Source organism: Salvelinus fontinalis, chromosome 12 (genome assembly GCF_029448725.1).
Source record: "Salvelinus fontinalis isolate EN_2023a chromosome 12, ASM2944872v1, whole genome shotgun sequence".
In the NCBI taxonomy this organism is placed as follows: Eukaryota; Metazoa; Chordata; class Actinopteri; order Salmoniformes; family Salmonidae; genus Salvelinus; species Salvelinus fontinalis.
In genome coordinates this window covers 39,228,480-39,242,499 of record NC_074676.1, presented here as the reverse complement: position 1 = coordinate 39,242,499, position 14,020 = coordinate 39,228,480, and the positions used below count along the sequence as shown (strand labels likewise).

The 14,020-nt window shown below is 39.7% G+C and overlaps 2 protein-coding genes across 3 annotated transcripts; one reads left to right on the top strand and one right to left on the bottom strand.

Annotated features, from left to right (window-relative positions):
* Nucleotides 1-2,146: 2,146 nt before the first annotated feature.
* Nucleotides 2,147-9,436, bottom strand: LOC129867377 (pyroglutamyl-peptidase 1-like). Its single transcript, XM_055940736.1, has 5 exons — nt 9,349-9,436; nt 6,748-6,800; nt 5,984-6,100; nt 5,629-5,861; nt 2,147-3,964 (listed from the first exon to the last, which is right to left on the bottom strand). Exons 1-5 carry the CDS (start codon nt 9,380-9,382, stop codon nt 3,772-3,774), a joined length of 630 nt encoding a protein of 209 aa, XP_055796711.1. The 5' UTR covers nt 9,383-9,436; the 3' UTR covers nt 2,147-3,771.
* A 136-nt stretch (nt 9,437-9,572) lies between these two features.
* Nucleotides 9,573-14,001, top strand: LOC129867378 (U6 snRNA-associated Sm-like protein LSm4). 2 transcript variants are annotated; one of them, XM_055940738.1, is made up of 5 exons: nt 9,573-9,663; nt 10,315-10,356; nt 10,523-10,564; nt 12,097-12,280; nt 12,427-14,001. In XM_055940738.1, exons 1-5 carry the CDS (start codon nt 9,661-9,663, stop codon nt 12,549-12,551), a joined length of 396 nt encoding a protein of 131 aa, XP_055796713.1. In that variant the 5' UTR covers nt 9,573-9,660; the 3' UTR covers nt 12,552-14,001. The 2 variants fall into 2 exon arrangements, with proteins under 2 accessions (XP_055796713.1, XP_055796712.1); XM_055940737.1 differs by having other exon boundaries at nt 10,523-10,621.
* The last annotated feature ends 19 nt before the right edge of the window (nt 14,002-14,020 follow it).

Here is a 14,020-nt window from a genome sequence, read left to right as displayed (position 1 = left end):
TGGGTCATTGTCCTGTTGAAAAACAAATGATAGTCCAACTAAGCGCAAACCAGATTGGATGGTGTATCGCTACAGATTGCTGTGGTAGCCATTGCTCATGTTTCTTGGCCCAAGCAAGTCTTCTTCTTATTGGTGTCCTTTAGTAGTGGTTTCTTAGCAGCAATTCGACCATGAAGGCCTGATTCACACGGTCTCCTCTGAACAGTTGTGTCTGTTACTTGACACAACTGTGAAGCATTTATTTGGGCTGCAGATTCTGAGGCTGGTAACTCTAATGAACTTATCCTCTGCAGCAGAGGTAACTCTGGGTCTTCCTTTCCTGTGGCGGTCCTCATGAGAGCCAGTTTCATCATAGTGCTTGATGGTTTTCGCGACTGCACTTGAAGAATTTTAAAAGTTCTTGACATTTTCCGGATTGACTGACCTTCATGTCTTAATGTAATGATGGAATTCTCTTTGCTTATTTGAGCTGTTCTTGCATTAATATGGACTTGGTATTTTTCCAAATAGGGCTATTGTCACGCTCTGACCTTAGTTCTTTTGTATTTTTTTGTATTGTTTTAGTATGGTCAGGGCGTGAGTTGGGTGGGTTATCTATGTTTGTGTTTTTATGTTGGGTTTTTTCAGTTTGGCCTGATATGGTTCCCAATCAGAGGCAGGTGTTGGTCATTGTCTCTGATTGGGAACCATATTTAGGGAGCCTGTTTTCTGTTGTGTTTTGTGGGTGGTTGTCTTCCATGTCTGTGTGTTCCACACGGAACTGTTTCGGTTTTAGTTCGTTCACTTTATTGTTTTGTATTTCAGTGTTCAGTTTTGTTCCATTAAATATTCATCATGAACACTTACCACGCTGCGCTTTGGTCCTCCTCTCTTTCTCCCAACGAAGATCGTTACAGCTATCTTCTGGATACTACCCCTACCTTGTCACAACACAACTGATTGACTCAAACGCACTAAGGAAATAAATTCCACAAATTAACTTTTAACAAGGCACACCTGTAAATTGAAATACAGTCCAGGTGACTACTTCATGAAGCTGGTTGAGAGAATGACAACTGTGCAAAGCTGTCATCAAGGCAAAGGGTGGCTACTTTGAATCTCAAATATAAAATATATTTTTGATTTGTTTAACACTTTTTTAGTTACTACATGATTCCATATGTGTTATTTCATAGTTTTGATGTCTTCACTATTATTCTACAATGTAGAAAAGAGTAAAAATAAAGAAACCATGGAATGAGTAGGTGTGTCCAAACTTTTGACTGGTCCTGCATATACACAACACTGGAATAACCCATAATGGGAGATAACCCACTGGCTCCAGGTCATCTACAAGACCCTGCTAGGTAAAGTCCCGCCTTATCTCTGCTCGCTGGTCACCATAGCTGCACCCACATGTAGCACGCGTTCCAGCAGGTATATCTCACTTGTCACCCCCAAAGCCAATTCCTCCTCCGCATCTCCTTCCAGTTCTCTGCTGCCAATGACTGGAACGAACTACAAAAATCTCTGAAACTGGAAACACTCATCTCCCTCACTAGCTTTAAGCACCAGCTGTCAGAGCAACTCACAGATCTCTGCACCTGTACATAGCCCATCTATAAATAGCCCAAACAACTACCTCTTCCCCTACTGTATTTATTTGTTTCTTTTGCTCCTTTGCATCCCAGTATTTCTACTTTGCACACTCATCTACTGTCAAATCTACCATTCCAGTGTTTTAATTGCTATATTGTATTTACTTCGCCACCGTGGCCTATTTATTGCCTTTACCTCCCTTATCTCACCTCATTTGCTCACATTGTATATAGACTTATTTTTCTACTGTATTATTGACTGTATGTTTGTTTTACTCCATGTGTCCTCTGTGTTACTGTCACGTTCTGACCCTTATTTTCCTTTGTTTTTGTCCTTAGTTAGTATGGTCAGGGCGTGAGTTGGGGTGGGCAGTCTATGTTATGTGTTTCTATGTTGAGGTTTGTCATTTGGCCTGATATGGTTCTCAATCAGAGGCAGGTGTTTTGCATTGTCTCTGATTGGGAACCATATTAAGGTAGCCTGTTTTCACTGTTGGTTTGTGGGTGATTGTTCCTGTTCGTGTGTTCCTGGTTTTTTCTGTTTTCTCTAGTTCGGGACTGTAGCTACGTTGGTTTTTCGTCTGTTTATTGTTTTTGTCATATTGAGAAGTATTCTAATAAATTATGGATACGCACCACGCTGCGCTTTGGTCCTCCTCTCCTTCTACCGACGAAAGCCATTACAGTTATACTGTATGTGTCGAACTGCTTTGCTTTATCTTGGCCAGGTCGCAGTTGTAAATGAGAACTTGTTCTCAACTTGCCGACCTGGTTAAATAAAGGTGAAATAAAAATAAAAAAATTACAGAAAACAAAGTGTTATTTATGACAAATAAAAACATGAGCAAAATTAAACCTACTCACCGATGTTCATAAAGTTGAAACATCCAAAACAATTTGATTAAGTAAAAATGAAAGTGCTATAGAAATGCAAGTACAGGGTCTAATTCTCACCTGGCTGCCTACATCCTGTGCACTAGTACAGTAAAAGGCATTTCACTGTGATAAGCATACTGATCTGATGAAGTTCATTGAACGAATGCTGTATCTGTCAAACAATACCAAACAGCTACCAGTCAAAATTGGGCAAACAGACAAAAAAATAATTGATACAACCAACCCATTCCTTGATACCTTAGTAAAAGAAGGCAAATTTACAACTTCTTATAAAGAAAAAAGACTCAAGAAACAATGAGTTATCAATGTAAAAGAGCAACATTTTGCATTTGAAAGTTTTGCAAAAAACGACAAACAAAAATGTTCAGATAACTAACGGGGGACATATGCAAAAACAATGTGAGTTTCTCTTTAAATAATGCTTTACAGAAAATGTTTCAGGTACATTCAGAACATATAAATCCAACTAAACACATTATGAAAGCACCATTTCATAATATACATCAATCCAGGAAGTACTAGCATGACTTAAGTAGTACCAACAAGTGGATGCCTCAGACTTCAATGAAAAAGCTGGTAAGAAAAACAACTCTTCAAGATGATGATTAACAACCAAAGGCAGAAATTCCCCTTAAAATAACTGAAAGGGAAAAGGAAAGACCCCAATAAATAATGTGGAACTTGTACAGTGAGTTGATGTAGAAAAGGGCTTTTCCATACACTGTTTCTGAGATTACAGTGAAAGTATGGATAAAGAGCCAAAACCATGAAAACAGATTCAAAAAGAATAGCGCTTAACGCAAGCAGGTGGCTCCCTTCTGTCAATTCCAGTTATTCCAGTTCAATTCCCCAGAACACGGAAGCAACTCTTGCCTATCTAGAGAGGATGTGGAGAAAGCTCAAGTTACACCTAAACACTAGACCTGGATCAGCTTTACTCACCTCACCTCTATCCATAACCATTAAGATTTAAAAAAACTGCTGGGCCAGGTAAAGTGCTTGAGGCAACATCAACGAAGAACGTGAAAACATTTCTCTGGAATAGGTCAACTGGAAGTGTCTGTTTCATTGCCATTTCCTAATTTGCACCAGAAGAGGTAATAAAACAAAACCGTTATTGGGCTATTTGTGGTTAACTGCATAATATCTCCTGTGTATAAGGGGTAAAGGCAGTTGGCTTTCGCCGGTCACTTAGTGCACGTGCTGGCAGTGGATCTTCTCTTCAGCTCTGTCTAGCATGTCACTTAGTGCACGTGCTGGCAGTGGATCTTCTCTTCAGCTCTGTCTAGCATGTCACTTAGTGCACGTGCTGGCAGTGGATCTTCTCTTCGGCTCTGTCTAGCATGACCAGCATCTCAAGTATGATGGCTTGAAGGGCTCTACCCAAGTCCTCTCCACTATAAGGCTTTGCTATGGGAGGCACGTGGACAAACGCTGAGCGCCCATGGCTCAGGTACAGAGAGGTGTAGTAGGTGAAGTCACAGAGGTATCTGTCAGGAAAGACAGGAATGAAGATAATGGTTCTCATAATAATAATACTTTGGTGGGTGCTTATATTTATCCTATGCATGTGTGAATTGAAAATGTGTTTTTTGCATATCCCAACTCTTCCTGAGACACCCATTAAGCCAGCGGCATTCAAATTCGGCCAAAACTTAAATAAAATAAAACATGTATTTTTTGGTGAACAAAAAAATCAAGAGTACAGATTATTGTAGTACAGATTATCCATGGCCTCCAACTGCTCTTAAATGCATGTAAAACTAAATGCATGCTCTTCAACCGATCGCTGCCCACACCTGCCTGCCCGTCCAGCATCACTACTCTGGACAGTTGTGACTTAGAATATGTGGACAACTACAAATACCTAGGTGTCTTTTTAGACTGTAAACTCTCCTTCCAGACTCACATTAAGCATCTCCAATCCAAAATTAAATCTAGAATCGGCTTCCTATTTTGCAACAAAGCATCCTTCACTCATGCTGCCAAACATACCATCGTAAAACTGACTATCCTACCGATCCTTGACTTCGGTGATGTCATTTACAAAATAGCCTCCAACTTTCTACTCAGCAAATTGGATGCAATCTATCACAGTGCCATCCATTTTGTCACCAAAGCCCCATATACTACCCACCACTGCGACCTGTATGCTCTCGTTGGCTGCCCCTCACTTCATATTCGTCGCCAAACCCACTGGCTCCAGGTCATCTATAAGTCTTTGCTAGGTAAAGCCCTGCCTTATCTCAGCTCACTGATCACCATAGCAGCACCCACCCGTAGCATGCGCTCCAGCAGGTATAATTCACTAGTCACTCCCAAAGCCTATTCCTCGTTTGGCCGCCTTTCCTTCCACTTCTCTGCTGCCAATGACTGGAACAAAATGCAAATATCACTAAAGCTGGAGACTCCTATCTCCCTCACTAACTTTAAGCACCAGCTGTCAGAGCAGCTCACAGATCACTGCACCTGTACATAGCTCATCTGTAAATAGCCCATCCAACTACCTCATCCCCATACTGTTATTTATTTGATTTATTTTGCTCCTTTGCACCCCAGTATCTCTACTTGCACTCTCATCTTCTGCTCATCTATCACTCCAGTGTTTAATTGCTATATTGTAATTATTTCACCACTATGGCCTATTTATTGCCTTACCTCCCCTGTCCTACCTCATTTGCACACATTGTATATAGACTTTTTCTATTGTATTATTGACTGTATGTTTGTTAAGTCCAGGTGTAACTCTGTGTTGTTGTTTGTGTCGCACTGCTTGCTTTATCTTGGCCAGGTCGCAGTTGTAAATGAGAACTTTCCTATCTGGTTAAATAAAGGTGAAATAAAAATAAATGTAAAAATTGTATGGGACAATATACAAATGTTTTTGAGAAAGATAATTAGACATTTTATTTTATTGACTATATGTATTTATTGGTTTATTTTTAAGATTTTAAGTTTGTCATTTGATTTGGGATGGGGTCGCAAGAAATTCTTGAGGAAAAAGTTTGAATACCACTGCTCTAAGCGGTGGTTCTACAGTAAGAGTTGGGGAAACATAGACCTAAAATATTATTTGAACTACAGGTGTATGCATGCACATTGCTAAATAAAATAATGTCGCAAACACAAAGACACACAGCAAGAGGATGTTTACCTGCCAGCATCTTTTGAGACGGACACTGCTACACCTAGGCCAGAGGTTGTCACTCTCTTGCAGACCAATTCCATGTCAATAACAGAGTCAATGTAGTCAGGACCCCCCTCAATGCAACAATGAGAATGGGGACAGAAGCGGCTGTTGTCCAGACCCTTGTAGCCATGGTTACGGCCACATTTCTCCAAGGTAACGGTGGTGGCCATACCTGAGACTCCAACATGGACCACTAACTAATTCCCCATGCAGAGAAGGACACAAAACAAACTAATTCAAAAATGGTGCATATCATTTTAATATTGAATATATTACCAACAGGAAAGGAGACAGGATAGTCCATTTGTTGCTTTCTTACCTGGGGATGATACTGCTTCCATAATGACGGAACCAAACTCTGGACTGCCTGGTACTCGACAGGCACCTCATACACATGCAGGTCTACGTCCTTTCCCAAGCCCAGCCTTTTCAGTTCCTTATAACAAAGAAGACAGGTGATTCATATTCATAAAAGATCATAGAAATGTCTTCACATTATTTCGACACTCATTGCTTTTCAAATAAATAGACGTCATCTTTACTTTATCTATTCAGTCCATTTAAAAACGAACACAACAGAAATATGATTGGACGATATCATAAAAATAAAAATTGGGAAAGGACAAAGAGGAAAAGATGGAAATATCTAGAATCTGGAGGAGAGAACATTTCTAATTTTAGCGCTGACTAAGGTTTGTTTGACCACAGCCTGACCCTGCGACAAAGCAGCCCTTTGTTTGCTTTTAATATCCTTATCAAGTACGTCTAGACACCCTGAAAACCATTGTTCCTATCCAATAGCCCCACACCACCACTTCAGCCATATAATGCTTCGCTCACACTATATAGCTAACATATGGCGAATATGTAGCAAGAAATTTGCTGAGTGAGATGTACTTGTCATCCCATGACAACAAATGTGTTCTACCAAACAGGCATGAACAAGGTAGGCGGTTTTGAGTTATTGTCAGGAAAATAAACGAATCCTTAACGAATCCTTATAGTTATAGAGACTGTTTTCAGGCAGAATACATAATTAATTCATTAAATATAGCCTATGTAAAATATGCAATATATACATACCTGGACTGCTACCCAACTGGCATTAATGGTGTGCGCTCCAAATGGCTCAAACCCTAAAAAAATATGGCAGCATTTAAAAAAAAATAATAATAATTTTTGCAGATTTTTGTGTGTAATGTGTTCAATGTCAGGTTGGCTTCTCTCAAAGTTCAATTAACTTGAGATTGTTGCTTACTTATAGGTCTACATCTGTGTTAAACACATGTATAAAAACATTTTATACAAACATTTGCCAGGTTTGATTGGCAATACATTTGCTTGAAGGGGAAAAAAACAACTCTCCTAAGAACCTATGCTAGAAGAGCCACTCAAAAAAAAGCTAAATCCCATAAAAAGCTAGCTTTATAATGCGTTTATACACTACATGACCAAAAGTTTGCGGACACCTGCTAGTCGAAAATGTCATTCCAAAAACAGTGGCATTAATATGAATTTGGTCCCCCCTTTGCTGCTATAACAGTCTTGAATCTTCTGGGAAGGTTTTCCACTAGATGTTAGAACATTGCTGTGGGGACTTGCTTCCATTCAGCCACAAGAGCATTAGTGAGGTCACTGATGTTGGCCTGGCTCGCAGACAGCGTTCCAATTCATCCCAAAGGTGTTCGATGGGGTTGAGGTTAGGGCTCTGTGCAGGCCAATCAAGTTCTTCCATACTGATCTTAACAAACCATTTCTGTATGGACCTTGCTTTGTGCACGGGGGCATTTTCATGCTGAAAGAGGAAAGGGCCCTCCCCAAACTGTTGCCACAAAGTTGGAAGCACAGAATCGTCGAGAATGTCATTGTATGCTGTAGCATTAAGACTTCCCTTCACTGGAACTAAGAGACCTAGCCCGAACCATGAATCACAGCTCCAGACTTCCTCCTCCACCAAACTTTACAGTTGGCACTATGCATTGGAGCAGGTAGCATTCTCCTGGCATCTGCCAAACCCAGATTTGTCCGTCGGACTGCCAGATGATAAAGCATGATTGATCACTCCGGAGAAGGCGTTTCCACTGCTCTAGAGTTAAATTGCGGCGAGCTTGACACCAGTCCAGCCGATGCTTTGCATTGTGTGTGGCTGCTGTGTGGCTGCTCGGCCATGGAAACCCATTTCATGAAGCTCCTAACGAACAGTTCTTGTGCTGACGTTGCTTCCAGAGGCCGTTTGGAACTCGGTAGTGAAAGTTGCAACCGAGGACAGACGATTTTTACACGCTATGCACATCAGCGGTCCCATTCTGTGAGCTTGAATGGCCTACCACTTCACGTCTGAGCCATTGTTGCTCCTCAATGTTTCCATTTCACAATAACAGCACTTACAGTTGACTGGGGCAGCTCTAGCATGGCAGAAATTTGACGAACTGACTTGTTGGAAAGGTGGCATCCTATGACGGTGCCTCGTTGAAATTCACTGAGCTCATCATTCTACAGCCAATGTTTGTTTATGGAGATTGCATTGTGTGGCTGAAATAGCCGGATCAACTAATTTAAAGGGGAGTCCACATACTTTTGTTTACACAGTATAGTGTAAGCAGTGGTTTAAAGTACTAAAGTAAAAATACTTTAAAGTACTACCTAAGTAGTTTTTTGGGGTATCTTTACATTTTCCCTGACAAACAAAAGTACTTGTTACATTGTGAATGCTTAGCGGTACAGGAAAATGGTCAAATTCACACACTTAACAAGAGAACACTTGGTTATTCCTAGTGCCTCTGCATATTTTGTAAATAATGTTCAAGTGTTGGAGTGTGCCCCTGGCTATCGGTAAATTAAAGACAAGAAAATGGTGCAGTCTGCTTCGCTTAATATAAGGAATTTTAAATGATTTATACTATATATTTTAGCAATTACATTTAATTTTGATACTTAGGTATATTTAAAACCAAATATTTTTTGACTTTTACTGGCTGACTTTCACTTGAGTAACTTTCTATTAAGGTTTCTATACTTTTAATCAAGTATGACAATTGGGAACTTTTTCCACCACTGAGTGTATGTGTGATTGTGGCTGCAGTAACGCTGAGACACCACTCTGAATCCCTATGGGATTAATGGGCTGGTCTGTTGTTCCCTTGGAGACCAAGGGACCTGTCTGTCTGACAGGGAGGTGAAAAGGAGCAAGCGAGGGTCGGCAGCTGTCCAATTCTCTTTTGTGAATCCCTCTGTTCCCAGGCAATCTACATATATTTTATCGGGCTATCCCGTCTTCAACTGCCCTTTGTCTCTGGGACACAGAATAAATACAGTATGACTATAAAGCTTTACTAGTTTCAAAATTCTGTTTAAGACTGCAACAGAATGTAAAACAAATGTTTTTTGAAACTAGAATTTGATTTAGTAAAACACTAGGAACACATGCAAAATGGGCCAAATAGCATCATCACTGGAGGTCTGAAATATTACAACTTTCATATTATTCTGCAACATAGTAGGTCAGGGTATACCTTGACACGTTCCTAACATTATACAATAGTGCAATTATGTCTAGTATGTTCAGTTATTCATAGACCTGTTTTTATTTTCGAATACAAGAAACACATTATTAATGTGTCGAGCTTGACTGAAAAGACCAACTAGAAACTACGTAGTCGAGCAAGTAGAGGAAAACCCACTAACCTGTTACAACAACATTTCGCTTACTATTATCCATATTCTTCGTATCTGTAGAGAATGTTTTCGGTTGTTATTCTAAATTGAACAAGGAACGCAGCTTTCCTGTCTCCGATTTTGCTGTCCTTCCAAAGCAGTCATCTATTTCTCGGGCTGCTTTTTGCGTCTCGTTTTTCTCGCTGAGTCTGACGTATTGACTTATGGTACACTTGTGGCGACAACTTCCGTTAAACTTCCGCACGTTAAACGTTAGCAAAGAATTAATGCCCAAAAGATTCAGTTAAATTGACCGGATAGTTTGTTATATAATCTTTTATAATGGTAAGTAGATATTTTACAGTTACAGTAATATGACGACTGGTATTTGCTTGTGTGGGACCCGTGGAATGGGTCGAGCACAAACGCACGGCTGTTGTTTACCATGCAGCTAACGTTAGCTATGTGCTAATGTAACGTGAACGTAGTTACATTGCTAATTCATTGTATTAACGCTAATAGCTAACACAAAATATAAAATAGCTACTATAAGAATAAACATAGATTTGAATTTTGTATTTAAACACGGTTTGCATTTCAAGTCAAATGTGACCTAGCGTGCTAGCTAACTGGTTAGTATACCAGCTAACGTTAGTTTGCAAAAATGTGCATGGCTAACTTTACACGTGTTCTGAACATGTACTGGTATAATTAAGCAATAAGGCACGAGGGGGTGTGATATATGTCCAATATACCACGACTAAGGGCTATTCTTAACACGACGCATCGTGGAGTGTCTGGACATATACCACAAACCCCCGAGGTCCCATATTGCTATTATAAACTGGTTACCAACTTAATTAGAGCAGTACAACTAAATGTTTTGTCATACACGTGGTATACGGCTGATATACCATGGCTTTCAGCCAATCAGATCTCAGGGCTCAAACCACCCAGTTTATAATGACTTTTTCACTCTATATTTGAAATTCACAGCTACCTCTATCTTTGCTGAAGACTGCACAGAACCACCCTATGGTAAGGACGGATTAAATTAGTAAATTTTTTGTCAGTGGTATTTTACTCCTAATAGTTTTGAGTCAGGTGAGTTCAAATGTCTCTCTGTTTATTCATATCGATTTGGTCCTTAGTTTTTGTGGTACAAACATTTCTAACCCCAATTCTTCTTCCCTATACTCCTCAGTTGGTGGAGTTGAAGAATGGAGAGACGTATAATGGACACTTGGTCAGTTGTGACAACTGGATGAATATAAATTTACGAGAAGTCATCTGCACTTCAAGGGTAAAGGGTTTGTCTATGAGTACTTGTCGAGACTCAATAGTTGTGACCACTGATCTGAAATATGTACATGGTTGCTTGCAGTGGTGTAAAAATACTTTAAAGTACTACTTAAGTAGTTTTTTTGAGTATCTGTACCTTACTTTTTATATTTTTGACAACTTTTACTTCACTACATTCCTGAAGAAAATAATGTACTTTCTAGTCCATTAATTTTCTCTGACACCCAAAAATACATGTTACATTTTGACAGGAAAATGGTCCAATTCACACACTTAACAAGAGAACGTCCCCGGTCATCCCTACTGCCTCTGATCTGGCGGACTCACTAAACACAAATGCTTTGTTTGTAAATTACTGTCAGTGTTGTAGTGTGCCCCTGGCTATCTGTAAATTAAAAAAAAATGAAAATTGTGCTGTCCGGTTTGCATAATGTAAGGAATTTGACATTTTTAATAATTTTACTTTTGATACTTAAGTATAATTTTATCAATTCCATTTACTTTTGATACTTAAGTATATTTCAAACCAAATACTTGTAAACTTTTACTCAGTGGGTGTTTTATTGGGAGACTTTTACTTGAGTCATTTTCTATTAAGGTATCTTTACTTCTACTCAAGTATGACTTTTGAGTACTTTTTCCACCACTGGTTGCTTGTGAGTGACAACCACAAATAAATAGGCTAGATTGTTGCCTAAACATCAGACTGTTACCATGGTTACTCCATGGATTATTAGTCTGCCGGAAGTCACCCTAAAAAAGATGCAATAGTCTATACAAGACAGAATGTTGAATAAAATTATATTTACACTGACTTTACCGATTGAACATGCTGTTGGTCCTTTTGGCAGCAGGTGGAGATAGGTTATCCACAGGAAAGGGTTGGTTACCTGACTTTTTGCGGCGCCGGTAGGTTCTCTCACTGTGTGTTTTATATCTGTTGATGCATTGCACGCAAAGCACAATGTGTTAACAAGAGCCGAATGTGACCGAACGTAGTCAACCGAAGCACTTTTCCTCGCAATCAGCAGGAAGTGTTTGCCATTCGGTTATGTTCGGCTATATTGTGCAAATTGCATCAGTATTGGAAGTAAAAACCGTAAATACAGACCAGCGAACTGCAGATCGGGTTGATAACACCTCCTTGTGGATATTTTATGTTAGATTACCTTTGACATAGGGACAACAGCTAAAGTAAGTTGAAATTAAGTTTGTTCAACATTTTGACTTGTAATGGGACTGTTTGGGAATGCTGAGCCTACATGTTAGAGATGAGTGTGCAAGTATTTTGCTCTCCGATTCTAAAAGAGGCTTGCTACATGGCCAAATCTTATTTCCGAATCAACGATCAGAAAAATGACCATGTATAACCACAAGATGGCATTATTGACAGTCAAAAGATTCAGTTTGTAGGAATTGTACAAAGACTAAGTTAACGCTGAAACTCTCCTTATCCAATTCGCTCCCATCATTTAGGATGGAGATAAATTTTGGAGGATGCCTGAGTGTTACATCAGAGGAAGCACCATAAAGTACCTGCGTATCCCTGATGAGATCATCGACATGGTGAAGGAAGAGGTGGTGTCCAAGGGCCGCGGGCGAGGGGGCATGCAGCAGAACAAACAGCAGGGCAAGGGTCGAGGGGGAGGAGCAGGCAGAGGTAAGATGGAACCCCTCTCTCTGGAGTGCCAAATGGGGAAAATTTGTTTGGGGTGCTTGTAGTGTGAAGCAATTGAGGCCTATATGACAGTATCATTTTATAAATGTTTCCTTGTTGAAATGGTTTGTGTCATGCTGTATGTTTAGGTGTGTTTGGAGGCCGTGGTCGGGGCATGCCAGGAGTGGGCATGCCAGGAGTGGGCAGAGGCCAGCAGCAGCAGGAGAAGAAGCCTGCTGGTGGCAAACCTCAGGGAGTCAAGAACCAGCACTGAGGAGAGGAACAGACAGGTCAAATGTAAGGAACAAGTGTAGTTTTCACAGAATGACAACGCTATCAGTCAGTGGAGGTCACCTTACACAATGGCTGGTGTAATGGCCATTACTGCTCCCTCACTGCCATTTTTTTAGCCATGTGTGTTTGACCTCCACCAATTGTGAAATCATAACGTGAGAACTATGAATATTCTGTGCAGTTCAGAAAAGGCAGGGTTTTGTAGACAGATTTTTGCCTTAAAGTTTTTGTTTTGTTATCAATTTGGGCCACCATCAGAAACATGTAATTATCGTCCTCAAGAACTCAACAGTAACCGAAATTTGAGAAGTTCAATGTTATTGTTTTATTGTGTCCAGAGCAATCTACTACGTTGATTGTACCCAATTGTCTCCAGTGTAATGTAAGCTATGTAAAGCACCCATTTTTGGCATCCATTTTATGCCCTTGGAATTTGAAGACTTAAGTTGATTGTGTTATATGAGGAACAATACCTAGTTGGTTAAATAAATGTCAAGAAGGCTTGACAGTTTATTTTCAGAGTCCCAATTGGGGGTTTCTAAATGTTTTACTTTTGTGGAGTTTATTTGCATATTGTAACATGAGACAATAATGTTGTAATTTAGCCTATACAAAAGAACATGAGAATACATTTTTTGTTGAATATACTGTACTTGAATGTATGAAAGAACAAAAACTATCGGATTTGTTTTGAATGGGTCTACATACAGAATGAAAAGGTATTTTGCTACGATCATGTTACCTTACCTCTAAAATGACAAAACACAATTTGCATAGTATGTTTATGTTCTTTAACTAACCAGCTATAAAAAGTCAACATAAACAATCAAGCATGCATATAACAAAGCTGGTGTAACCCTTTCTCTAGCCCCGTAAAGCACAACCGCAATCACACAGCTGCTGAATCAGCAATAATGCAGCCCTGATTAACATGACGCTATAATTCATGGAGTTAAATATCACGTGAGATGGTGACTGATTTATGATGCTGTTCTATGAGTTTTATTACTGTGGTGTTGCATGTCTTGTGGCTGTTTTGAAATGAATCGGAATGGAACATAATCGCTGTTTCTGTTAAAAAAGAAGCTCTGGAAAAAACATTCTCACTTTCATTTGCATGAAAAGCTAGCTTCAATTGAAAATGTAAAAGGCATGGTAGTTCTTTGACAAGGGGTTGGTGGAAATTATGAGGAGATGGTTTCTCTATTATCTCTGAAATATTTGTATCAGGCAAAAAAGTGTTTTTCAATACCAAACCCCCTAAGCACTGGTTTAGTGTCCCATAAATGTTATGAGACCAATGTACCACATCTCTTTCTTGAAGAATATGACCCTGGATATCAAAGTTATGTAGCACTTCGATGAACAAATTAGCAGAATTTTGTTCTCCACGTTTGGCGCTCAGCCATAAAAACGCTCGTTTGCCTTTTCCTGCCTGTGGTGAATGTA

What these genes read in the sequence shown, in the direction of transcription:
- LOC129867378 (XM_055940737.1), top strand. An exon ending in CTGCACAGAACCACCCTATG is followed by an intron (nt 10,357 to 10,522) that starts GTAAGGACGGAT and finishes TATACTCCTCAG; the next exon opens with TTGGTGGAGTTGAAGAATGG. An exon ending in AGGGGGAGGAGCAGGCAGAG is followed by an intron (nt 12,281 to 12,426) that starts GTAAGATGGAAC and finishes CTGTATGTTTAG; the next exon opens with GTGTGTTTGGAGGCCGTGGT.
- LOC129867377 (XM_055940736.1), bottom strand. Translation starts at nt 9,382, where the DNA reads ATGGATAATAGTAAGCGAAATGTTGTTGTAACAG. An exon ending in GCGAAATGTTGTTGTAACAG is followed by an intron (nt 6,801 to 9,348) that starts GTTAGTGGGTTT and finishes ATATTTTTTTAG; the next exon opens with GGTTTGAGCCATTTGGAGCG. An exon ending in CCAGTTGGGTAGCAGTCCAG is followed by an intron (nt 6,101 to 6,747) that starts GTATGTATATAT and finishes CTTTGTTATAAG; the next exon opens with GAACTGAAAAGGCTGGGCTT.